The sequence below is a fragment of the Lithobates pipiens genome, unplaced genomic scaffold (genome assembly GCF_037356315.1).
Source record: "Lithobates pipiens isolate NorthernLeopardFrog02 unplaced genomic scaffold, aLitPip1_a1.2 Scaffold_8, whole genome shotgun sequence".
In the NCBI taxonomy this organism is placed as follows: domain Eukaryota; kingdom Metazoa; phylum Chordata; class Amphibia; order Anura; family Ranidae; genus Lithobates; species Lithobates pipiens.
This window is the reverse complement of record NW_027507903.1, coordinates 511,239,759-511,264,850: the sequence shown is the minus strand read 5'-3', so window position 1 is coordinate 511,264,850 and position 25,092 is coordinate 511,239,759. Positions and strand designations below refer to the sequence as shown.

Here is a 25,092-nt window from a genome sequence, read left to right as displayed (position 1 = left end):
TGACTTTCCGCATGGCAGCCAATGGAAATATGTGTCTCCCTCGTCTTCTCCTTGTCTTTTGTCCTGATGTTGTGTTTCTTCTCTCTTCTTTCTCTTATTTTCACGCTTATCTGATGTCTACAGAGCCCACTTTCCATACTCTATGAAGAAGCCGCGGTCTGTGCACTTTGTAAGTGTTGCGACATCTGGGCCCCGTCCCTTGTGAAATTCATTTGTATTTTTTTTTTTTTGTTTCCCTTCCTCTTCTTTCTTTCTGTCTGTTTTTGTTTCAATTTAAGCTTCCGCCATCTCTTATTCAGCAGCGCTGCTTAAAAAAAAAAAAAAAAAAAACGTTTGCAGAGAGTCAGGCAGACACACATTTGACTGGAGCGTTGTACAACTGACAGTGGAAACATGAGAAGAACTGAATTCTTGACAACTGCGAGGCATCCGCTGGGTTCTAGAACTACAAAAGTTTAAAAAATTAAAAAAAAAATGCCACTTTGGACGGAGGCACGTTGGCCAGAACGGCAAGGGGAAAAAAAATGTAGCTTTGTCCCTAGGACTGGAGTTATGACGAATGGGTTGTACTTTGCCTCTGATTAAAGGTCTGCCCCTGCCTCGCTTGAGCTGTGTTAAGAAAACTTGCCTTGCCTCTTTTTTTTTTTTTTTTTTTCCTTCAATGCAAAGCCTGGGAGCTTGCAGGATTATCTGTCATTAGCAAATGCTCAGACTGGCGCTGACCATGAGGACTCTTCGCAGGTCGAAATTCATGAGTTCGCCCAGCCTCAGTGACTTGGGCAAGAAAGAACAGGCAGCTTTGGATGAGAGAGGGACGCAGCAGAAGAGAGCCGGATCCAATGCCACCTGGAACAGGTAAATCCTTCTCTGTACTGTATACTGTATACATTGAGCAATAGTCCGCATTTATAGAATGGGGTGAGGAGTGTCGCACACCTCTGTGTAAGCTGTCACATTTCATATTGGAATGAACAGATCGGTAAAATTTATCAGCTGTGTGATGTGATCAACTACCTGATTGGATAGAACTTGAATAGGTCGCTTAGGTACGCACTCACGCTACATTGTTGACAAATGTTGCTGATCTGTCAGACTGTGTTTGCAAAAAATATGGGAGAGGGGGGAAAATAATATTTGATTTATTATTTCTCCACTCTCCCAAACCTTTCTCAACCAATGTTACATTAGCTTTTGGTAACTTTACATTACGCTTATTGTATTTTGAATTCATTTAAATTTTATTGAAAACATTCTGGAATAAAAAAGAACAAAAAAATAAATATATATATATATATGTATATATATATATATATATATGTATATATATATATATATATATATATATATATAGGTCTAAGGTCAGGTTTAGCATGAACTCTTGTAATATAAGGGTCCTTTCACACAGGCGGTCCTCCCAGCACACTCCACTTTGCTTAGCAGGGGATAGATCCGCTGATCCCCGCTGAGCAGGTGAATGACAGGTCCGTCTCCGCTCACTGTGCTGAGACAGACCTGCTCTCCTCTATGGGGAGATCGGATGAAAACGGACCACCTGTCTGCTTTCATACCGATCCGATCAACCAGACAGATGGAAAATAGTTTCTATATCCGTCTGGATTTCACAGACAGGTTTGGATCGGATAGCAACAGGTGTCAGCGGACAGGTTACCACTGATATCAACCGCTCCATAGAGGATAATGGAGTGTTCAGTCAGGTGCGCCTGAAAAACAGACAGGCGGACCTGTTTAGAAAGCTTGTGTGAAAGGGCCCTTAAAGTGGAAGTAATCCCATCCATAAAACTGTTACATTTCCGGCACGTGACGGAAATGTAACACTCCCATTGGTTGTGCTCTCAACCACACTGTCAAACCATCCAATGGCTGGTGTCTAAACTAATCACATGTGCAGCATCATGGCAGTTGTAGATTAAACAGAGGCAAAGATGGCAGCTTCCTTGGCTGAAAACGATAAGGGGGTTTACTTACACTTTAAGTTGTTTAAAAGGTGTAAGTATGATCTGTCAGCAGAATAAACTTTACATAGTGCTACATAAACATGGATGCTCAGCTTCTCTGAACATACCTATTTAAAGCAGACCTTAACCCCCTTCCTTAAGGCTGGGTCCCCCACATCCAATTCGCAGCAGCAGGAGATTTTGACTGGCCCTCTATGGAGCCGGTACACATATCTCTGCTACGGCTCCGGGGCAAATTTGCACAAGAGTCCTATTGTGTTGTTTGGTCCCTTTCAGGTCCAAATTTATCAAAACATTCGGGCTGAAATCGGACCTGAACCGGTGAATGGGGATGCACCGGACCCCTGCTGTGAGCTGCATGCGAAGATATTGTGAACCCAGACTCAAGTGGATGTAAACGATCACCTTGTAAAACAACCCATTCAGTTTAAAATATAAATTATATGCAAAACATTTTTGTATAGATATAAAAAAAAACATTACATATACCTTTTTTCAGCTTTTTATAAGTGATCACATTCCCTCTGTTCTCCGCTGCATAAGAGCTGGGGAAGGAGAAGCAGCAGCACACTGAGCTTCCCAGTAAATGTGCTCTGCAGCAGGGGTGTGTCAGGACTGATTGTTGGACAATATACATACTTGTCTATTTAGAGTATATTTTTATATTGAAGTACATCTATATTATTTATATATATTATAATTTTTTTTTCAGGGGTTCTAACACTCAAAATAGTTTTTACTTTATTTTGATTCTTACTCTCTAAGTAAAATACACACCACTAAGTCACTTTAATTAATACATTTTAGGTATACACCACATAGTGCCTTTCAAGACCCAACAGAGGGTCAAGCACACAACTATCCCTTCAAATAAAAACATCTTTATTTTCTCTAACACAATTTATTGTGAGAAGTTGGTGACACATTTCTTACCTTATAATTACTAAAGGGAAGCAATATTTTAATCTCACATGCTATTCGGTTTCAATTTTACTTAGTTGTATTTTTGTATTGTTTCTGAAGAAAAAAGTTCCTATTTGCATGATCATAATCACTCCACAGCTTATGGCAAATAAGATTGTTTAAATTATCCAGATAATTTGTTGGCTGAATTCACTAGAGGGTCTAATACACAATAATCACTGTTCTCCAACACCCAGCAGAGGGTCTAACACAAGTTTTCATTATTTTTATTATTTTTATATTCTTTATTATTTTAAATATATTCATTTTTGGTTTCACCTAAAAAAATTGCTTTTGTACAGAACTTCACTATTCCACTTTAAGATAATAGGGGACAGCGCCATTTCTACTTTCCTTTCCATTTCCATACCCATTCCACCCGTGGGTGGAACAAATTGTAGAGGTAGCTCCAATCCCATAGCATATAAAAAGGCACCTTCTGGGTCATATAAATCCGTAGCGCAGCTTCACTTCTTTTTCTCCATCTTGTAGGTGTGTTTGGGGTTGTTATCATGTTGGAATACTGCCCTGCGGCCCAGTCTCTGAAGGGAGGGGATCATGCTCTGCTTCAAAATGTCACAGTACATGTTGGCATTCATGGTTCCCTCAATGAACTGTAGCTCCCCAGTGCCGGCAGCAGTCATGCAGCCCCAGACCATGACACTCCCACCACCATGCTCGACTGTTGTCTTTGTGCTCCTCACCTGGTTGCTGCCACACAAGCTTAACACCATCTGAACCAGATAAGTTTATCTTGGTCTCATCAGACCATAGGACATGGTTCCAGTAATACATGTCCTTAGTCTGCTTGTCTTCAGCAAACTGTTTGCGGGCTTTCTTGTACATCATCTTTAGAAGAGGCTTCCTTCTGGGACGACAGCCATGCAGACCAATTTGATGCAGCGTGCGGCGTATGGTCTGAGCACTGACAGGCTGAACCCCCACCCCTTCAACCTCGGCAGCAATGCTGGCAGCACTCATACGTCTATTTCCCAAAAACGACCTCTGGATATGACGCTTAGCACGTGCATTCAACTTCTTTGGTCAACTATGGTGAGGCCTGTTCTGAGTGCCTGCATTGGATCTCAATTCAGTTAAACCATTATGGTCTTGGCCACCGTGCTGCAGGGGCTTGGCAATCTTCTTTTAGCCTAGGCCATCTTTATGTAGAACAACAATTCTTTTTTTCAGATCCTCAGAGAATTCTTGAGCTCATGAGGTGCCATGTTGGGCTTCCAGTGACCAGTATGAGAGAGTGAGCATGATAACAGCAAATTTCACACACCTGCTCCTCATTCACACCTGAGACCTTGTAATGCTAATGAGTCACATGACTCACCGGGGAGAGAAAATGGCTAATTGAGCCCAATTTAGACATTTTCACCAAGGGGTGTACTCACTTTTGTTGCCAGTGGTTTAGACATTAATGGCTGTGCATTGAGTTTTGAGGGGACAGCAAATTTACACTGTTATAGAAGCTGTACACTCACTACTTTACGTTATAGCAAAGTGTAATTTCTTCAGTGATGTCACATGAAATTATATAATAAAATATTTACAAAAATATGAGGGGTGTACTAACTTTTGTGAGATACTGTGTGTATATAAATATATATATAATTAATTATTATTTTTTTCCGATACTTATATAGTGCTGTCAATTTGTCATTCTTTATTTGTTCTGGTGAGCGAGGGAAATTCATAATTTTGGAGTTGTCACAGGAGCAGGAAATAAGGGAAAATCTTCCAATGGGGACTTTTTTTTTTTGTAACAACCGTCTCAGGCCTTGTACACACGGTCGGAGATTCCAACGGAATGTTTCCTATCGGACCGTTTTGTCGGATATTCCGACTGTGTGTGGTCTGCATCGGACTGTTTCCGTCAGAATATCCGATGGACCAAGTTTTCCAACTTGCCAGTAAAATTTTCAGACAAAATGCTCCTATTGGACATACTCCGATCATGTGTAGCCTACTCCGACAGACAAAGTGCCGCGCATGCTCAGATCAAATTCCTAGACCAAAGCTATTGGTTACTAGCCTGAACATAGTCCTTTCGTAACAAAATAACGTCATCACGTTATGTACAATCGGATTTTCCGACAACTTAGTCCAACCGTGTGTATGCAACATCACTCCCGGACCTATTCCGGAATTAATCCGTCGGAATTACTCCGACGGATTTGGTTGTCGGAATCTCCGACCGTGTGTACAAGGGCTTAGAGGGCATGCCCCCTTCGCTTTGAGGGATTTGTTCTTACTTCCTACTATGTCAATGGGTCAGGAAGTGATGGAAAATCTACCCTAAAGACAAACATAGGGGTCTTAAGCATTGCGTACTCCATCCAAAACTAGAAAAAAATGTTGGCTGTACATACACTTTAAAGTGGAAGTAAACTTTTTTTTTTGGACTTGTAAGCCTATAATAAAGCTTATATTGTAGGTACCATGAATATCTCCTAAACCTGCACTGTTTAGGAGATATGCACACTACATGCAGCCGGTGATGTCACCAACGCATGTGCTCTGAAGGGACGGCATACCCGTGCCATCCCTTCAGAGCCCTGTGCCACAGTCTGTGACTCCCACACGCATGCCCGGGAGTGATGTCATTGCAGCGCAGCCAGAACACGCAAACCTGGAAGGAAGACGATGGAAGCACTCTCAGTGGTGACAGCACGCTGCTGGAGGGCTTTGTTCTAAGGTATTTCATAATGTGCTAGTATGCAATGCATACTAGCACATTATTCCTTTACCTTGCAGGGTTTACTACCGCTTTAAAGTGATGTCATGAGAAAAATGTGAGAGCTGCTATTTCTGGCTACTCCTTTGAAGATGTTTGTTTCCTGGCTGTTATGCTGATACTTTGGCTTCAATGTTTTCTTTGACCTGGAAAAAATATAGTATAGTCTAGTAAGCATTGTATTCTAACTCTAGTATCGTAAAAAAAAAAAATGCTTTTCGGGGGTCCAAATGGTCCCCCTATTATCTGGGTTTGATATTGATGAATGAAGCATGTACAGGAGTGATAAATAGGCATCCTAAGGGCTAATTAGTATGACGTGTCATATGCCAGTTAAGCCTTTCTTCTACAGCCAGGAAACTAGCTCTTATTTTCCAAAGAGACTTTTCTTATGACACTTTCATGTTAAGTGCTACAAGCTCCTGCTGTTAGCACTGAGATCCTTTAAAAAAAAAAAAAAAAAAGCCTTGCATGGGAACTGTCACATTCCGTTACAGATTATTACATTTTACAGTATTGTTGGGACATTTGTAAATATAGCTGCAGCTTCCTCCTTCCATATGCTACATAATGAAAGTTTTTGTATTGCATTCAGGGTTTGGATAGTGAATGTACATGTGCTGACTTTCTATGTAGTAGGCTTTGAATGCCAGGAATATCTGCGTGCCAATGTATGCTCCAGGAGCTGGATGTGCTTGGAGTTATGTAAAAGTTCACCGTGGCAATGTTTATGAACCATTAAAAATGAAATCACCAAAAATGTACTTTCTGTCACTTTACAGAGAAATTTAGTCTTTTTAATGTTTTCAGGACATAGTTAATTACATAGTAAATCTGGTTGAAAAAAGACACAAGTCCATCCAGTTCAACCAAAATGTCAGGACATCCAGTGTTACATGTAGTGGCTGCATTAGTTTTCTTTTTTCAGGCTAAGAACATTTTCAGGAAGTACAGAAAATATATGATCTTGATCTTGTCAGACATGCAATGGATGAGCTGGACTGAAAGCAAAAAAAAAAAATTCTCCTGCTTCTGTAAGCTGTAAGCTACCAGTCCCATCAATTACCATGTAAGAGATAAAACCAAAGGGAGACGTGAATGAAATCAAGTCTGTGTGACAACCAAGGCTCCCTCTAGAGAGAGTGTGCTTCTCTATGCAATGCAGGTAGATCATGGTTCCTGGGGAAGGGGCTATACATTAGGGTGACGAGATGTCCCCGGTTTCAGGGGACAGTCCCCGGATTGAGGACACTGTCCCCGGACCAAGTCTGTCCCCGGATTTGACTTCAACAAGAGCTGGGGCAATTTTCAAAGACAGTCAGTGCAGAATAAAAAAAAAAAAATCTGAATTACACACCCCTGCTCCTACTAGCTTAGGCGGGTGTATGTTTTCCATTATCTGTGTCCCTTTCATGATGTGCTGGGCAAAGCGGATGGACTATTTCTTCCGTTTCCAGCACATAGCCATTTAGCTCACATGTTCTTCTGCCTTGGCTCAAATCCCGGCCAGCTGCCTGCCTGCTTATCTCCTTGCCTTCCCCGGCAGAGTCATTTTCCTCCACTCCCCACCCAGTAGTACCCAGGGGCCTGGAGAGTGAGACCTGAAAGGCTATGAGGCAGGTGGCGGAGGCGGCACCGGGCAGAGAGAGGCAGCTGAGCTCAGTTGTCGATGTCCAGCAGCAGGAATAGAGGGGAAGCAGATCCAATCATGGGGCTGCCAGTGTCTTCAAGACTTCAACACAGGTGTGCTTTGGGGGTGTCTGTGAATAGACTGCATTTCACTGTGTCTGTCTCTCTGGCATAATGGATCATCAGACTTATCATAATGCTGATGATCTTAACCAGTTGCCGATCGCCTGATAGCCAATTTACTGCAGCAGGGCGGTCATGCTGCGCAGGATCACTTATATACGCGATCCTGCATTTCTGGGTATCAGAGCCAATCAGCAGATCCGGCGGACTCGCCTAGTGGTCTGCCTATGTAAACAAGGCAGTTCGCCATTCTGTCAGTGTGGAAGACACTGATCCTGTGTTCCTGCAAAGCAGGTACAGGGATCTATGTTTTCCCTTAGTAAAATCACCTGCCCCACAGTGAGAAAACACTTGTTAGGCACACATTTAACCCATTGATTGCCCTAGATGTTATCCCCTTCCCAGCCAGTTTCATTAGTACAGTGACAGTACATATTTTTAGCACTGATCACTGTATTAGTGTTACTGGTTCCCACAAAGTGTCAAAAGTGTCACTAATGCCGCATACACACGAGCAGAATGTCCGACAGAAAAAGTCAGACGGAATCTTTTCATCGTATATTTCGATTGTGTGTGGGCCTCATCTGACTTTTTTTTTTTCAAAAATTCTGACGGACTTTGAAATAGAACATGTTTTAAATATTTCAGATGGAACCAATTCCTATTGGAAAAACCGCCTGTCTGTATGCTGTTCCAACGCACCAAAAAGAACTCATGCTCTGAAGCAAGTACGAGACGGAAGCCATTGGCTACTGGTTATTGAACTTCCGTTTTCTAGTCCCGTCGTACGTGTTGTACGTCACCGTGTTCTAGACGGTCGAACTTTGGTGTGATCGCATGTAGGCAAGACAGTTTCAGGGCAACTCCATCGGAACTCCGTCTGAAAAACCTTTGGAGTTTATTCCGATGGGAAAACTGGTCGTGTGTACACGCCATTAGTGTCCGTTTGTCCGCCGCAATATCGCAGTCCCGCTATGAGTCGCTGATTGTTGCCATTACTAGTAAAAAAAGTAAATAAATATGTCCCCAGATTTCATTTTAAAAATCTGATCACCTTACTATACATAGCTACCTGAAAACAGCAGGCCACCCTGGGTAATGTCTGCTTGTGTTGTTGAGCCTCCATGATTGAAAGAATTAAAATCTGCTAAACAAATGGGGTTGACCTGGGACAGTTAGAAAGGGCTACATCAGAGGTGTCAAACTCAATTCCATTGTGTGCCACATCAGCAGGTCGCTATGATTTTATCTGTGGTGCGCTTCATACAGAGTGCAGGGTACAGGAGAGCATTATGTATAAAGTGAAAAGTTCTGGAGTGCATTACGTACAGAGTGCAGATTTCATGAGTGTGTTATGTACAGAGTGCATGGTTCAGGGGTGTGTTATGTACAGAGTGCATGGTTCAGGGGTGTGCTATGCAAAGATTGCAGGGTTTAGATGTGTGCTATAAACTGTGTGCAACCTCTCTGATTCTGGAGATCTGTCCCAGCCAGGCAAAGATCTTAATTCTGGGAGCCGCTGAGAGCAAAGCTGTCCCCTGTAAACACAGAAGGTGTGTGTGTTTATAAGTGACAGTGGGGATCAGGAGCACAGGATGAGAGACAGAGGTGGCGAAATGGCATTCCGCCACATTCCGGCAGCAAAACTAGGTGTGAGGGCCACATGACATGGCCTGATGGGCTGTATTCAGCCTGCGGGCCTTGTGTTTGGCATATGTTGGCTAGATGAGGCTTGACATCCTCCAGCCAAGATAGGAGGTGGGTCTTATCTGAATTGCTGTAGCTTCTAATGCGCATTGTGAGAAACTCACACTATGCAGTCAAATCAGAGTAAGCTATTTTAGTCCAGCAATGGAGCCTGTACAATTGGGCAAGACTGAAGGGAAGGCTCGAGGTCAGCTTTTAAGTAAATATGTTTATCAATGGGAGAGATTTACTAAAGCTGGAGTGTGTACAATCTGGTGCAGCTCTGCATAGAGACCAATCAGCTTCCAGGTTTTATTGTCAAAGCTTAATTGAACAAGCTGAAGTTAGAAGCTGATTGGCTACCATGCACAGATACACCAGATTCTGTGTGTACCAGTTTTAGTAAATCTCCCCCAATGTGTAATAAAGCTAAATTCCAGATACATGTAAAAAATAAAACGCATTTTAATGCAGTTGTGTATTCCTCCAAAATGATTAAATGTATATAGAAATGCTATCAGGTTTTTATTGGTGTCTGGGTCCCCATTAGGGAGATTTGCCCCCTCTGGGTCCCCATTAGGGAGATTTGACCATTGCCAGAGTGAATAGATATGATAAACAAAATCCACAATTTGCCACAGATGGCAGGAAATAAACTTGACTGGGGTTTTAACCATTCCATACTGTATTAAAAGAGATTTTTTTTTGTTTTTTTATCATCATACTTACCTAGCATCAGACCGATGTTGCATCTGTCCCCCAGCGCCTCTACACTGAGAACTGAGCCACAGGACATAGCCGATGGCTTGGTTCCCTCAGCTCCTGAGGGGAGAGCTGCTGCCTGTCAATCAGCAGCTCTCCTCTCTGCTCCTCCACGCTCACTGGAGTGATGAGCTATGGAGGGGCAGGGAGCGGCCATCTCGGGCTTTCAGCGGCTCGCTGAGAGGCTGAGCCGGGTGTTGGTCCAGGGACCTGGCGGGTCCAGACTTTGTCGGGCTGATGCGGTTCCTGGACTGATTCCTGTGACGTCAGAGAGTGAACTTCAGCCCGTTCTTTGCTGAAAACAGGTCACAAGAGTGCAAAACAAATTGCACTCCTGTGATCCATAGGAGAACAGCCAAAAGAGCTCAGGCTGGACTTGGTCTTTAAAATGAACATACAGCTTATGATCTGATTGTGCAAACATTCTCTAGCAGTATAGTTCAGCTGTTGCAGCCATGTGCAGAACTCAGTACCTTGACTGTACCAGGAATGGTTAAAACAAATCTCAAGGCAAAACTTAAACAAAAAATATGTTTAGTTCAGCTGTGCAATACATACACATGTTGCTCTTGTTTTATCACTTTAAAGACTTTTCCAGTACAGAAAAATGTCTGTTAATCTGCCAGAAATGCACTCACCTCCTAAGTCCTGGTATGGCAAAGCACAGCACTTTTGTGGACTGAGTGGTGTCAGCCCTGTCCAGCTGCCTTTTGCCAAACTGCTCAACCACTCCCACTCCCAAACTGCTACAACATAAGTCAGTCATTCTGTAGTCCAACATATGAACTAGGAAAGCTCATTCAGATAAAGCAGACATCATACAGAGGACACAGGAGACAGTTCTAAATTTCTGGCAGGATCAGTAGGTATTTTGTGCACTTAGTAAACAGATTTAGCAAAATGCTTCTAATAGTACATTTAAAATACCAAACAGCAGCAAATGAGAAAAGTTTATTTTTAAGGTTTATATACACACTTTTACATTCTTGCTGTCCTGAGTCATCTGAAAGCTAAAATAAATGATGGGGATTTGTATTCTAGCACTATAGGGAAGGCACTGAACTGTGTAGTACTACTGGTATGTAGTGGAGAGGAGGTGATCCCTGCCTTACCTGTACAGAGGTGACTAAGCTGTTCCAGATAATATAATGACATCAAGAGAGAACGAGTGAGTAACACGTTCAAAGTGTGTGTTTACGCTGTACAGAGGGCAGGTTATTTATGTAAAAATGAAGGAAACAACACGAATATATAGTGCATAAACTGACCTTATCCACTTCCTACACCTGAAAAAACCTGAAACAACCTTCATTTTTAATACACTGATCAGTGCTAGAAGACTGATGATTGCTACGATTTAGGTTCCCTTAAGTGCCGGTTCACACAGGGGCAACCCGACTTACAGCACGACTTTGCAAGGCGATTTGGAGGCAACTTCAGCGCGACTTTGAGCAACTTACAACGCAACTTAAAGTCTCCTCCAGGACAGGAGACTCTGGCTGTGGCCAATCACAAAATAATCAGCTCTGCGGGAGGGAGGGGGTTGCCTGGGCAAACGTGGGGAGTACCTGGGTAAATTATTTTATTTTTCCTGTAAAGTGGCTTCAATATAGATGGAGATCCAACTTGGAGGTGACTTCCATTGAAATCTATGGGTACATGTTGCCTAGAAGTCATCTTGAAGTAGTACAGGAACCTTTTCTGAACTCGGAGCGATTTCAGTAGTGTACATCAAGACAGCTCTCATTCCCTTCTATGGCATTTCTTATGTCCAGCAACTTGGGGCAAGTTGAGGACTTACAAGTTGGATCCCAAGTTGCTGTAGTGTGAACTGGCACTAAAGGTAGACTCCAGGCAAAATTAAAAATTAAATGTTGAGATCACAGCATTTCAGTTTTACATCCAGATTTTTCCGGACTGCCAAAGTCCACCACAGTTACTTCTCTCTGTATCTAGTGATCCTGGAACACAATGGCTGGTGATGCTGGAACACCATTTTTGCTGCCTCCTATACACAGAAACACTGGTGTTAGTGCTAACATGTCTCTCAGAGTCACCAATTAATATTCAAACTGGAAGCTTAAATGTAATTGGTGATGCAGGAAGCAGAGAAAGAGGAAATCGCTTAGTGTAGGCTTCTAGCTGTTGGTGCACATCACTTTCTGTGATATAGCACCCAATCCAGAAGCAGGAGCCACTGTCTTTCTAACTGGTAGTGGGTGCTCCTAAAAAAGTTGAAGTGGTGTGGGTGGATTCAGCAGAGGATGCCTGCATACAGTCTCACTTTGTAAGACTTGTCCCCTTATAGCAGAAAGCACTTTTACAGGTGCCCCCTGGAAGGATCACCAGATACCCCAACATCAATAAGGGACTAGTGTCGCCATGATGAGAGGAGGGTAAGCTAACAGAATTGAACTTTTTAACAATTTTTAGATTTTCGATATACATTGACTTTTTGACAATTTCTATCTATAGACTCAAGATCCCAGATACTATGACTCTTACCATAACAATTTTAAACTAAATTTCATTTGAGATAGCCACTGGTCTAACACTAATGATCCAGAACCATGCCAGTTGGCTCCCAGTCATGTGATCACCATGACAGGCACCATTACATTTACATTGTATAGCGATGGCTTGGAAAAACGAAACTGAGGAAATCCTTACTCCTGCCTGCAGCCGACTGATAGCATTATGTCAGCCTGGGCAAAGTCACTGAATTGGAGCTTTATGGCTCCTTATTGATTAAAAAAAAATGTCTTTCTGCAAAAATGATGCTGTTGCTGTATATAGACAGGTCAGATTTTACTGATAGGTCCATTTTAAATGTATGGTTGCATAGCAGTCAATAACATTTCACATCACCCTAGATACTGTAGGTCAAGTAAGGAGACAGGTACAGAGAGAAATATATTGGCTACTTTTGTTGACCTCCTCCTGCCTTTTTGTGAATGACCAGGAGCAGGCATCACAACTCTTGATCAGAGATTATTTAAGCAACTGGATTGGCAAGAGAGCCAAGAAACTTGCATTTTCACGAAAAAGGCCCCAAGTGGCATTGTTGATTCTTCTCTCTGTACAGATAAATGTTATTGGCTGATTAAAATTAATGTTATTGGCTGCTATGAGTTCCCGCACTCCGTATTGTTTTCTTCCCTTTATTAAATAAGCCAATATAAATTGGTTCTAATAGGAGATATTTTGTCCATGATGTCTCTGGTTATGAATCAGAAACATCTGTAGGCCATGTGGACATGAACAGCTTGAGTGAGCAAGATACCTAACAACGATTTTTTATTGCACACAAGCAAATGGTGCTGATTAAAAATGAAATATTGATGAGCCTACACAGCATTGTGGGAGTGTAAGTTCTACCCCAGATACCATTTGTCAATAACATGTTATAATATATTAAGTTTAATTCCCTTGTGTTAGACATGTGTTATCTCTGTGAGACGGACCGTTGTAGCATACTTTGTCCAGACAGAAATGGACAGAGCAATACAGTCGCAGTCACTGCAATTTGCTGCCTGGCAGGTCAGCATCCATATTGGCCAGCAATAACTCTAAAGCACCATGCAGTCTTACTCAGTTGCATAGGCTCCTCTACTGTACTTAATGTGGTTGTAAACCCTGTTACATCACTTTTACCTACAGATAGGTACCATGAATATCTCCTAAACTTGCACACACTCTATCCACTTGTGCCGTTTCTTCAGGAGCCGTGCTGAGGCCGGCAGCTCCTCTATACATGCGCGGGAGTGACGTCATCATGGCTCCAGCCAATCACAGCACCAGAGTCCGTGAACCCAGAAATAACTCCAGGAAGCATGACACCGGTCACAGTGGTGTGCAGGGACCACTGCAACAGCTTCAATCTAAGGTATTTCATAATGAGTTGGTATGCGCTGCATACTAGCTTATTATGCCTTTGTCTTGCAGGGGTTTTTTTTTTTTGGAGTTTAAACCATTTTAAGTGTAGCACTAACCCCCGAAGGAGCTGCTGGTTAGATTTTGGCTTACCGTTACCTTCTGTTTTCCTCTTTGCACGTCTAGGGGTGTCCCGTGGTAAATGGTCCAGAAACTTGAGAGAATGACAACAGATCCACTTGAATGGATTTTATTTGCAAAACGTAGACAATAAACAGTCTCTTAAATTGGGATCAGAGGGTTGAAAAGGAAATGCAGGTTCTCTTATGCCGCGTATACACGTATCAGACTATCCGGCGGACAAACCGCCGGACTTTCCGAACGAGCTACCTGCCCACACACAGCACTTTTTCGGCGGACTAGGTCTATGGACTATCCGCCATACTTTTGAAATGAACGGACTCGCCCACACACACACGGAGGAAAGATTTTGAGCGCGGCTCCAGGTAGCCAGAACCAGCGAAGGAGGCGTCGCTGGCCCCGTCACCTGGTATGGACTTAAAGGGGAATTCCCTACACCAAAAAAACAGTATGGGGGTCCCTAGGTCCATATCATACCCTTATCCGAGCACGCTACCCGGCCGGCCAGGAAAGGGGTTGGGGACGAGTGAGCGCCCCCTCCTGAGCCGTACCAGGCCGTGTGCCCTCAACATGGGGGGTGCCTTGGGGAAGGGGGGGCCGCGCGGCCCCCCCACCCCAAAGCACCTTGTCCCCATGTTGATGAGGACAAGGGCCTCTTCCCGACAACCCTGGCCGTTGGTTTTTGGGGTCTGCAGGCGGGGGGCTTATCGGAATGCGTGAGCCCCCTTTAATGAGGGGGCCCCAGATCCCGGCCCCCCACCCTGTGTGAATAAGTATGGGGTACAATGTACCCCTACCCATTCACCTGTGAAAAAAAAGTAAAAAAAAAAAAAACACAAGGATTAAAATAGTTTATTGCACAGCTCCGGGGGTCTTCTTCCGTCTTTGGGGGTCTTCTCGCCGGACTCCTCCACTATCTTCTGCTAGCTCTTTTACTAGCGGAGGAGCTCAGATTTCTTCTTCGCCGCCGCCCTCTTCTTCCGACTTCGGGGGTCTTGTCCCCCTCTTCGGTTCTTCTTGCCAGGCCACCGCGCCTTCTTCTAGCTCTTTTACAAGCGGTGGCCTGGTCTTCTGTCGCAGCTGTCGCCGTCTTCTGTTCTTCTCTTCTTCTCTTCTGGAGACGTTGTCTCCGGTCTCTATAACAGGACACGCGGCGTGCCACAACTTATATAGGGACATCACCGGATGATATCCCCGCCCATTATGATGTCACAGTCCCAGAGGATGCTGGGAAGATGGCTTAATGTGGTGGTAAACTTTTTTCTGGACTATAATAAGCCTTACCTGTAGGCAGGGCAGCTGTTAGAAATCATGGGGCCCTGTACAGCCTACCTGACGGGGCCCCCTTCAACCACCCTCGACCCCATCCCTGATCCCGGCTTTAAACAAAATGCAGGTTTGTTACCATTTACATATGCGTGTGGAGCCAATGCATACTTTTGCAATTAATAAGCACGAAGGGGGGGGCAGTTTAAAATTATTTAAAATTGTATTTTAGTACAAATAAAAAAAAAAAAATCTTACACTGCATCTTTACATTACTTGTGATAGCAAGGGCCATGACAGGTCCTCTTTATGGAGAGATATGAGGTCTTTTAGACCCCATATCTGTCCTCTGGCCTCCAAAGCATCTGATCAAACTAAGATCAGTTTGATTAGATGCTTGTTCAAGCCAGTGATGGCTTCTTTACATAACCGGCAGTGACAACATCCTTGTCACTTCCGGTTTCTGACATCACACAGTGGGAAGAACAATATCCATCCCTCTCACTGTGTCCCTGGAACCGGATGCTACTGGTCACATCTTAACCGCTTCCCACCCGCCCTATGGCCGAATGACGGCCTTAGAGCGGGCGGCTTCCTTCGCCTGGCCGTCCCTGGACGGCCTGGTGTTTACTTCCGCAATGCGCGCCGCCGGGGGCGCGCATCGCGGAAGTATTGCATTTGCCGTGTCTCCCGGAGACAGGCGAATACAGATCGCCGTGAACGGCCAATCAAAGCGGCCGTTCACAGCGCGATCGCACCTGCCAATGGGAGATGATCTCATATGTAAACAGTGAATTGTGGGAAAAAGATGACAACATCAAAAACCTCACCATGCATCTTAGTAAATACCTTGGAATGTCTACTTTCCAAAAAGGGGTCATTTGGGGGGTATTTGTACTTTCCTGACTTGTTCGGGTCACAAGAAGTGAGATAGGTCACCAGTACATCAGATGTGATCAATTTTGTGCGATTCGCACCACAGCTTGTAGACTCGCTAACTTTCACAAAGACCAAATAATATCCACTAATTTGGGTTATTTTTACCAAAGATATGTAGCAGTATAAATTGTGGCCAAAATTTATGAAAAAAAAATTATAATTTGCAAAATGTTATCACAGAAACAAAGAAATATGCGTTTTTTTTCAAAATTTTCGGTCTTTTTTCATTTATAGCGCAAAAAATAAAAACCCCAGAGGTGATCAAATACCACCAAAAGAAAGCTCTATTTGTGGGAAAAAAAGGACACAAAATTCATTTGGGTACAGTGTTGCATGACTGAGTAATTGTCATTCAAAGTGTGAGAGCACCAAAAGCTGAAAATTGGTCTGGGCAGGAAGGGTGTTTAAGTGCCCAGTAAGCAAGTGGTTAAAAGCAGTAAAGGTGGTGATGGGACCCCCTTCCACTGCCTGTAAAAGTAATCCAGTGTCTTCTAAGCCATTAGGATTACTTTACTTTGTGCAGAATTGCTGGGACTAAAAAAATGATATCTTGATCATTGCTGTAGTGATGATCAAGATATCATCCGTCTATCCCAGCGATTTACTGGTACGTTGCTGGATGGGAAGCAGTTAAAGGGGATTGGTTTGGGGAGCCGTAAAAATGTAGCTCTGCTGCATGTTTACTGCTCCCCCAAATGAAGTGTAAGGGTCGGTTCACACTAGGACAACTTGTAGCGTCCCGTTCTGTACAATGGAACCATTCTATTTGGAGTGACACAAGTCGCTCCGACTTAGAAAAAGGTTCCTGAACGACTTTGGGGGCGACTTGCATTGACTTCTATACAGAAGTCATTTTGCAAGTCGCTGCAGCAGTCGCGTCTGGGTCGCTTGAGGCAGTAGCGCTGTAAGTTGCGCTGCCTCAGTGTGAAACGACCCTCAAGTAGCATCTCGTTGTTTCTTATGATCATCAGCATTACAATTATCACAGGTAACACAATAAGCAGGTGCTCTATCATGGCTCTATCATTGCTCTAGGTCACATTGCTTTTGGGTGCTCACTGAGTTAACTTATGGCTGTACTGTATGTAACAGACTGTAACAAAGCACAGCCATAATACAGTGAGCACCCAAAAGCAATGTGACCTAGAGCCATGATAGAGCCATGACAGAGCACCTGCTTATTGTGCTACCTGTTGTAATTGTAATGCTGATAACCTACTGAGCTGTGAGATACATGATAGGACACAGTGAGTATTCTAACCTCTATTCCCCACTCACTGTGTCCAGTGCAGCCAACGCTGTCCTCCTCCTCTCCCCTGTCAGCCGATCAACTTCTATATAACTCATGAGGAATGCAGCCAGGAGACAAACGGAGAATCACTGTATCACTCCGCCAGCCGGGACCAATAAAATAGTGGGGCGGCATGATGTACATGTGCCCGAAAATAAAGAAATAGTCCCTCTGCTGCGCCTGCACTCCCCTCCTGGAAAATTATTTAACCCCCCCTATGTAAGCAAGTAGGAGCGGGAGGGGAATTTAGGAAACTTTTTTTTTTTTTTTTAAATGCAGTAACAAACTGTAAGATGCCCAGGCCCCACTGTGTAGCTGATGGGGGCGGGCCCCGTACAATGGGGCTGGTTGTACTGCCCTATCAGCGGCCCTGCCTGTAGGTACCTGTAGGTACTGGGTAAAGATGGAACTTCCATCTTTACCGAGTCTTCCTTTCAGGTTTGCATGCTCCAGCTGTCTGACTGGCCGAGCCACTATAAAACATGCACGCAGGTGTCATGGGCGCGGCACACAGCTCTGAAGTAATGGCACCGGTATACCGTTCCTTCCATCACGGAAGGAACGGTATACCTGTGCCCTGTGCAGGGCTTACATTCTAAGGCAAGTATTTCATAATGTGCTAGTATGCAATGCATACTAGCACATTATGCCTTTACCTTGCAGGTTTTTTAAACATACCCAAGTTTATTACCACTTTAACAGTGATGTGCAATTTGTAGCTTTCACATTTGACTGCTGCGGACTGTCCACCTTATGTGATTGGCGAAGTAGGCCAAGTGACACGGAATAGTATGTCTATGTGAAGAGACGTGCCACTTTCATTTTTCAAGAACAACAGCAAAGTGTGGAAATTATAACTTTGTGTGGACATTGCCTTCTTGTAAATATCAAGGCTAATGGCCATGAATGTCATGGGAAGTCCAATGGCAAGGAGTAGGGCACATTATGGAGAAGGCTAAGAACTACCAGCAGTGGGTTGTAGCCCTATCCAAGAAGAGGCAGGCAGTAGTTTAAAGGATTTGGTGCCAATAGTCGGCCAATCCGACTGGCTTAGATGGACTCACACAGCAGATATACAGTTGAAAGGCTCAATGCTGAGGAAGTACCCTGCTATATTTCAGTAGGAATTTAAAACAAACGTAAATCTCAGGGTTAGGGACAATTAATATTTTTAGATGTCCTTGATAGCAAATATTCACTTTTTGAGCTCAGGGCCATAAATTGTTACTGGAACATGCAAAACACTTATGAAGTCTTTCAACTTTTCTCCTCCTGGTACTCGAGCTCTCTCACATAAGGGTCACTGAATAACTTAGACAATGTACAATATGCAAGAGGGAGACATTTGCTGTTTGCACTTGTCGCAGCTGTTTTATGTGTGGCTACATTTCTGAAGCCAAGAGGGATTTTTCCTTCTTTATGTACATTCAAGTAATGGTTCAGTGACAGCTGGAGCTTCCTGAGATTTCCTTAAAGAACCTAAACCCTGACTATGCAGGGCAGAACATGAAGCTAAAGCAAGACAGGATCATGAGAAAGGTTTTCTTATCAGTAAGGGTGCTTTTGGGGGCAAATTTTATTCCCAGAGCTCCTCCCAATACCCAATTTTAAATGGAGTGTCTCTTTAATTTTTTTTTTTTTTTTAACTAATCCAAAAGTTACAAATCAGATTTTAACCAGGCCACGGAATTTTCTTGACACTGTTGCGTGTTTCTCGGTTGTCATGCTTTCAGACATTCGAGGTGATTTACTGGAATGCAAAGCACTGTAATCCGAAAGCGAATAATTAGTTCCATGTTCAGAGAACTAAGAAGTAGAGCCTCCTTCTGCAGTACAGACTTTTTGGAGACCAGACATTTTTTAAAGCTGCTTGACAGCCTTATCCTAAGCAGAGAACTGTGTAAAGCAAAAGTGTGCCCATCTATGATGCACACTGCATGCTGACATTAAGTTAAGTGGACTTTTCAGTTACTTTCTAAATCTGAATAAATTCCTAATGTCAAAACATACAGGATACAGCATCAGTATAATTTTTCCAAAATGTTCCAGCTTTTATCATTAAAAAGCCATCCTTGAGCTCTATTCAGTGACTTTGCTAAGCTGAGATGATGCCAGCATTTTGCTGTAGGCAAGGGAAAGCCTTTCTATATTCTTCTTTCCCCCAGTGACCTTTGCTAAGGTGGGAAAGATCATTTTTGAGATGTCTACCTGTCTTTAAATATGTCAGTTGCCACTAGAATCTGCGGAAAAATTCTTGGCAATTTAAGGGACAGGTTTTAGTGTCACATTTCTCAATGGCAATGGAAGTGATCGGAAGAGGATTTAAAACCATTTTGTATATGTCTTGTTTAAGTATTATGCCCAAGACTAGAAGATATTTTTTTCTTCTATAGTCAGGTAAAAATTTATATTTTGTATTTTCATGGGCAGCCAGCAGGTGGAGCATTTGGTTTGGTTTTCTTTTGCCCCTCTGGTGAAAAAAATCAATTTGTTCAGAAAGCTCAGTAGCTCAAGTCAGAATGTACAAGTGGGTGAGCATAGTGACTGGAGTCCTGACATCATTTCTCCAGTCATCAAATACAAAAACTATCAGTGGTCTGGAGATCTGATTAGCTATAATTTCCTGGTCAAGTCTGGAGAGTTCCTATCTAATGGTGTCATTTGATCCAGCCAAATACAGGTGGGTTGAGGCACTGTCACTTGACATTTATCATTTGGGGGGTTTGAGGAGGAGACCTGAAATAGTTTTGTGGTTTATTGAGATTTAAAATACTCTTGATGTTACTGATTCAGATGCTTCAGTTTGTAAATGAACAGCGAGACTGTGCAGAGCTCTTTCTGTTCATTAATTCTATGCAACTGAGCCTACAGAGATAGAGATTGAGTACTGTGTCCTCAGTCACTTTCTCTGTCCCAAAAGTGAGACATCAGAGGTTTCTTTAGACCCCTAATATTTTACCAACACCCGTAGCCTCCCTGGCAGTATTCACAAGTCTGGCTTGGGGTGAGATTTAATTACCATAAGCGGTATTCCCGAGCCAGACTCGGGATCGCATTGTTGGATCCATGGAGGGGGTTACTTACCTTGTCTCCTGGATCCAGTGATGTCTCCCCGCTGTGACCGCCGTGTCTCGCTCGATCTGTGACAGTGCCGGGCTCCGTTCCCTGCGAGCATTACGACGCACGGGTACGGAGTTCAGCGCCAAATTCAAAAAGTAAAAAACACAGTAAAGATCCAGTATACTGTAATCTTACAGATTACAGTACTGTATTAAATAATTACACATCCCCTTTGTCCCTAGTGGTTTGTCCAGTGTCCTGCATACAGTTTTATATTATAAATACTGTTCTTTATGCCAGGAAACTGGAGATTGTCCATAGCAACCAAAACAATATCTGTTTAAATCAAAAGTGGTTTTAGACCAGCTAGAAAACGTTATTTATTTTTTATATATATATATATATATATATATATATATATATATATATACACAGTCACAGGTCCTAATTTGACAGGTGTAGGTGAGTGGCACAGAATGCACACTGTCTGTGTTTGGGGCTGTACACCTGCACCCACATGCCAGTCAAGTTAGGACCAGTGGCTATGTTCATACAGCTGCTGCATTGCCATAGTGTAACATAGGCTGCCTGCACACAGCTTCAGCCACATAAAATGCTGATTCACACTGTACAGGCCACAGCTTCCATGTCAATGAGCCCCAAGACCTCATTCATACACAGAGCTTTATTTATGAAATCAATACAGTTTTATCCTTTGGAGTTCAGCAGGAATTTTGTAAGGTGTGTTGTGTTTGTGTCCGCTAATAATAATTTTAGTGCATTTATTTAGCAAACATATCATTTTGATATTTTCAGGGGGCCTCTCAGGTAGACTGTAGAGGGCCCTGTGATTTCTAACAGCAGCTATATATATATATATATATATATATATATATATATATATATATATATATATATATATATATATATATATATATATTTGGACACAGGCACAATTTTCATACTTTTGGCTATGTATGCCACCAGAATACAACAAAACAATCCAAATGAATTTGAAGTGCAGACTTTCAGCTTTAATTCAAGGGGTTGAACATAAATCTCAAGCACAAATTTTAGGAACCCAAACCATTTTTATACACAGTTGTTGATTTACTAAAATTGGAGAGTGCAAATCTGGTGCAGCTCTGCATGGAAGCCGATTGGTTTCTAGGCTTTATTGCCAAAGCTTAATTGAACAAGCTGAAGTTAGAAGCTGATTGGCTACTATGCACAGCTGAACCAGATTTTGCATTCTTCAGTTTTAGTAAATCAACCCCACAGTCCCCCCATTTTCCTGGGCTCAAATGTAATTGGACATTTTAATATTTTGCTGAGAATCCTTTCCTGGCAATGACTGCCTAATGTCTGGAACCCATGGACGTTACCAAAGACTGGGTTTCCTCCTTTCTGATGCTTTGCCGGGCTTTAACTACAGCTGTCTTCAGTTGTTCTTTGTTTGTGGGTCTTTCTTCCTTTAGTTTTGCCCTCAGCAAGTGAAATGCATGCTCAGTGGGGTTGAGATCAGGTAATTGACTTGGCCATTGCAGAATATTCCACTTCTTTTCCTTCAAAAGCTCATGGGTTGCATTTGCAGTGTGTTTTGGATCATTGTCTATCTGTACTGTGAAGTACCGTCCAATCAACTTTGCTGCATTTGGCTAAATCTGGGCCGACAGTATCTCTCCAAACACTGCAGAATTAATTTGGCTGCTTCTGTCTTCTGTCACATCATCAATAAACACCAGTGACCCAGTGGCATTGGAAGCCATGCATGCCCATGCCATCACACTGCCTCCACCATGTTATACAGATGACGTTGTGTGCTTTGGATCATGAGCTGTTCCAAGCCTTCTCCACACTTTTTTATTCCTGTCATTCTGGAAAGCAGGTGGATTGTGATGATCACCAGGTTTTTCACACAAAAGGAAGAAATGCAAAGGGAACAAGATATTTTTAACACAAGTATGTGGTACAACACACTCATATCAGGAATATGAAATGTTGGGGCAACATACACCAAAACTAGTACATATCTAGTCCAGCTACTCAACTATGACTCAACTATTGAGTCCCATTGATTTGAAAAATCAAGGCTCTGTGTACAGTCTCCTTTATATTACAGACAACTGAGTGACACAGAGCTCAACCTACAGCATACGAGGACAAAGGGCCTACTTTGTTCTCATCATACATGTCCTCCTTTAGGCCCCTTTCACACTGAGGCAGTTTTCAGGCATTTTAGCGCAAGAAATAGGGCCTGTAAAGTGGCTGAAACTGCCCCCATTCTCTACAATGGGTGCTTTCACAGCCAGGTGGTGAGCTTGCGGGATGTTAGAAAGAAGCATCTTTGGAGAAGAGCACTCCCAAAATGCCCCTGCCCATTGCAATGAATGGGTAGTGCTTCAGAAGCACATGAAAAGCTATTCGGAAGCGCAGCAACACAGGAGTTTTTAACCCCTTCAGTGGGGTTAAAACCGCCCCGCTAGTGGCTGAAAAGAGGTGTGAAAGCACTGCTTAAACAGCGGGAAAGTGCCGTTAAATGAGCAGTGCTTTACTGCTAATGGCCAGCGCTTTCTGTGTGAAAGCAGCCCTATTCTTTGATGGCTCTGCAGTGCAAATCAATAAAGTACAATAAAAAGAAAGTAAAAGTAATTGTGTAACAGGTCTCCTGTGAACATGTATAGCATTGACATGTTAGGCACACCCTTTGCAGATAAGGTATGGGTTTTCATATTAGTCCTTGACAATTTTACCTTTGGGTCTAAAACCGACCACTGAAACAAAGAGAACCACTCGATTCCCCCATCAACACAGTAATGCCCTGTACACATGATAGAATTTTCCGACAACAAAACCATGGATTTTTTTTCGAAGGATGTTGGCTCCAACTTGTCTTGCATACACACGGTCACACAAATTTTGTTGGAGATTACAAACGTCAAGAACACAGTGATGTACAACACATACGACAAGCCGAGAAAAATGAAGTTCAATAGCCAGTGCAGCTCTTCTGCTTGATTCCGAGCATGCGTGGACTTTTGTGCATCGGAATTGTGTACACACACTCGGATTTTCCGACAAGTTTTGTTGTCGGAAAATTTGAGAACCTGCTCTCAAATATTTGTTGGCGGAAATTCTGACAACAAATGTTCTATGGAGCATACACACGGTCGGACTTTCCAACAACAAGCCCACATCCAACATTTGTTGTTGACAATCCTATGGTGCGTGCAGGGCATTAGTGTTGATAGGGGAACGTTCCCCTATCAACACCGTGATTATTTCTAGTGGCTATAGCTGCTGGCAATAATCAGATGAAAAACCCGACAGGCTGGTTGTATCAAAGTTGATTGGATGATCAACTTGGGTATAATCGGCCTGCCCATATGTGGCTCGAATCTCTGCCATTCCCTGTTGAACTCCAACAGTTTAATGAGAATCTGAATTTTTAACCACCATGAAAAATACGTGCGATAATGAAAATATTTAATTCTTTTTTTTGTCCTCAGCATTCTCGAAGGGGAGGAGTGAGTTAATGTACCCTTTTTTTGTAGTGCGTCAATGGTTCCTTCCCTTGGAAGTGAAAAGATAGAAGAAGCCAACTCAGAGTGATTCAATATTCCCAGTTTCAGTTCCTGCCAAGGTTTCCAGACAAGGGTTCTGCTGGTTGTACAGATGTTGTAGCATATTGTCCTAACAGAACCACATTGCACTTTTAGTTATAGGGGCTTGTCCTTAGAGTTTTTTTCTTACTGACAATTCCCTAATAGGGACATGCAGTCAGAGGAGGCAGGTGAGGCAGAGCAATGAACATAAAAAAAAAACACAACAATCGAGCTTTGAGGGTCGCAGCTTGGTGACCTGGGATCGCAGAGATCTGAAGTTTTACCCCACCACTGCTCAAAATATGGGGCTCCTATCATCTATGGTTCCGGAGATATGTGGCTCCTTATGCAGCCTGTCAGAAGCTACATACAGAGCAGTCAGTTTAAACACAAGCTGGCACACTCTGCAGCAGATAGAGGATAAACTCACACTGCCTAATGTGAAATATGATGTTACGCCAAGTAAATAGATACCTAACATGTCACACTTTAAATTCTCGCACACTAGTGGAATGGCGACAAACTTTGATACTTAAAAAATCTCCACAGGCGTCGCTTTAAAATTTTTTATAGGTTATTGCTCTCGCTCTAACGTTCATGGCATATGCAACCTGTGTGTATTGGCTCTGATACTATCCAGTGCCTCACCAGCCACTGACCTCACCGCACGTCCCTGCCTAATAGGGGTTGCACTGGCAATATGTTAAAAACACAAAATCCCATTTAGTGGTTTGTGTAGCCTGCAGGAACTATGGTGTTGTGTTTGGAGATATAGGCTATCAAATCTCTGCTCAGCTTTCCCGAATCTACCTGTAGCTGATTCAGCAGACATTTGCAGTTGTTCTGGACAGAACTAAAGCTTTCTGTCACATGCAACATTTTATTGTTCAGAAAACTACAGAGGATGCTGCCTGGAAATACTAGCTTGTATTTGAAATCAGGGACAGTTGGTAGTTACAGTATCTGGCCAAACTTATGTGGACACTCCTTCATATAACTAAAGTTCAGGTGCAAAAAGCCAACTCCATATAGTCA

The 25,092-nt window shown here is 43.0% G+C and overlaps 1 protein-coding gene across 6 annotated transcripts in view; it reads left to right on the top strand.

The window, feature by feature from the left end:
• The window catches only part of PRR5 (proline rich 5), a 192,953-nt gene that overhangs the window by 84,294 nt on the left and 83,567 nt on the right, over nucleotides 1–25,092 (top strand). Inside the window, exons 2-3 of one of the 6 annotated variants that reach the window (XM_077469375.1) lie at nucleotides 124–169; nucleotides 742–855. The exons of 2 other annotated variants lie outside the window; for them this stretch is intronic. In XM_077469375.1, the coding sequence (XP_077325501.1) occupies nucleotides 752–855 (104 nt within the window). In that variant the 5' untranslated portion in view covers nucleotides 124–169; nucleotides 742–751. Of the gene's footprint in view, nucleotides 1–123; nucleotides 170–235; nucleotides 856–25,092 lie in introns of those variants that run through there. 3 more of the 6 variants (XM_077469373.1, XM_077469376.1, XM_077469372.1) reach the window with 3 other exon arrangements.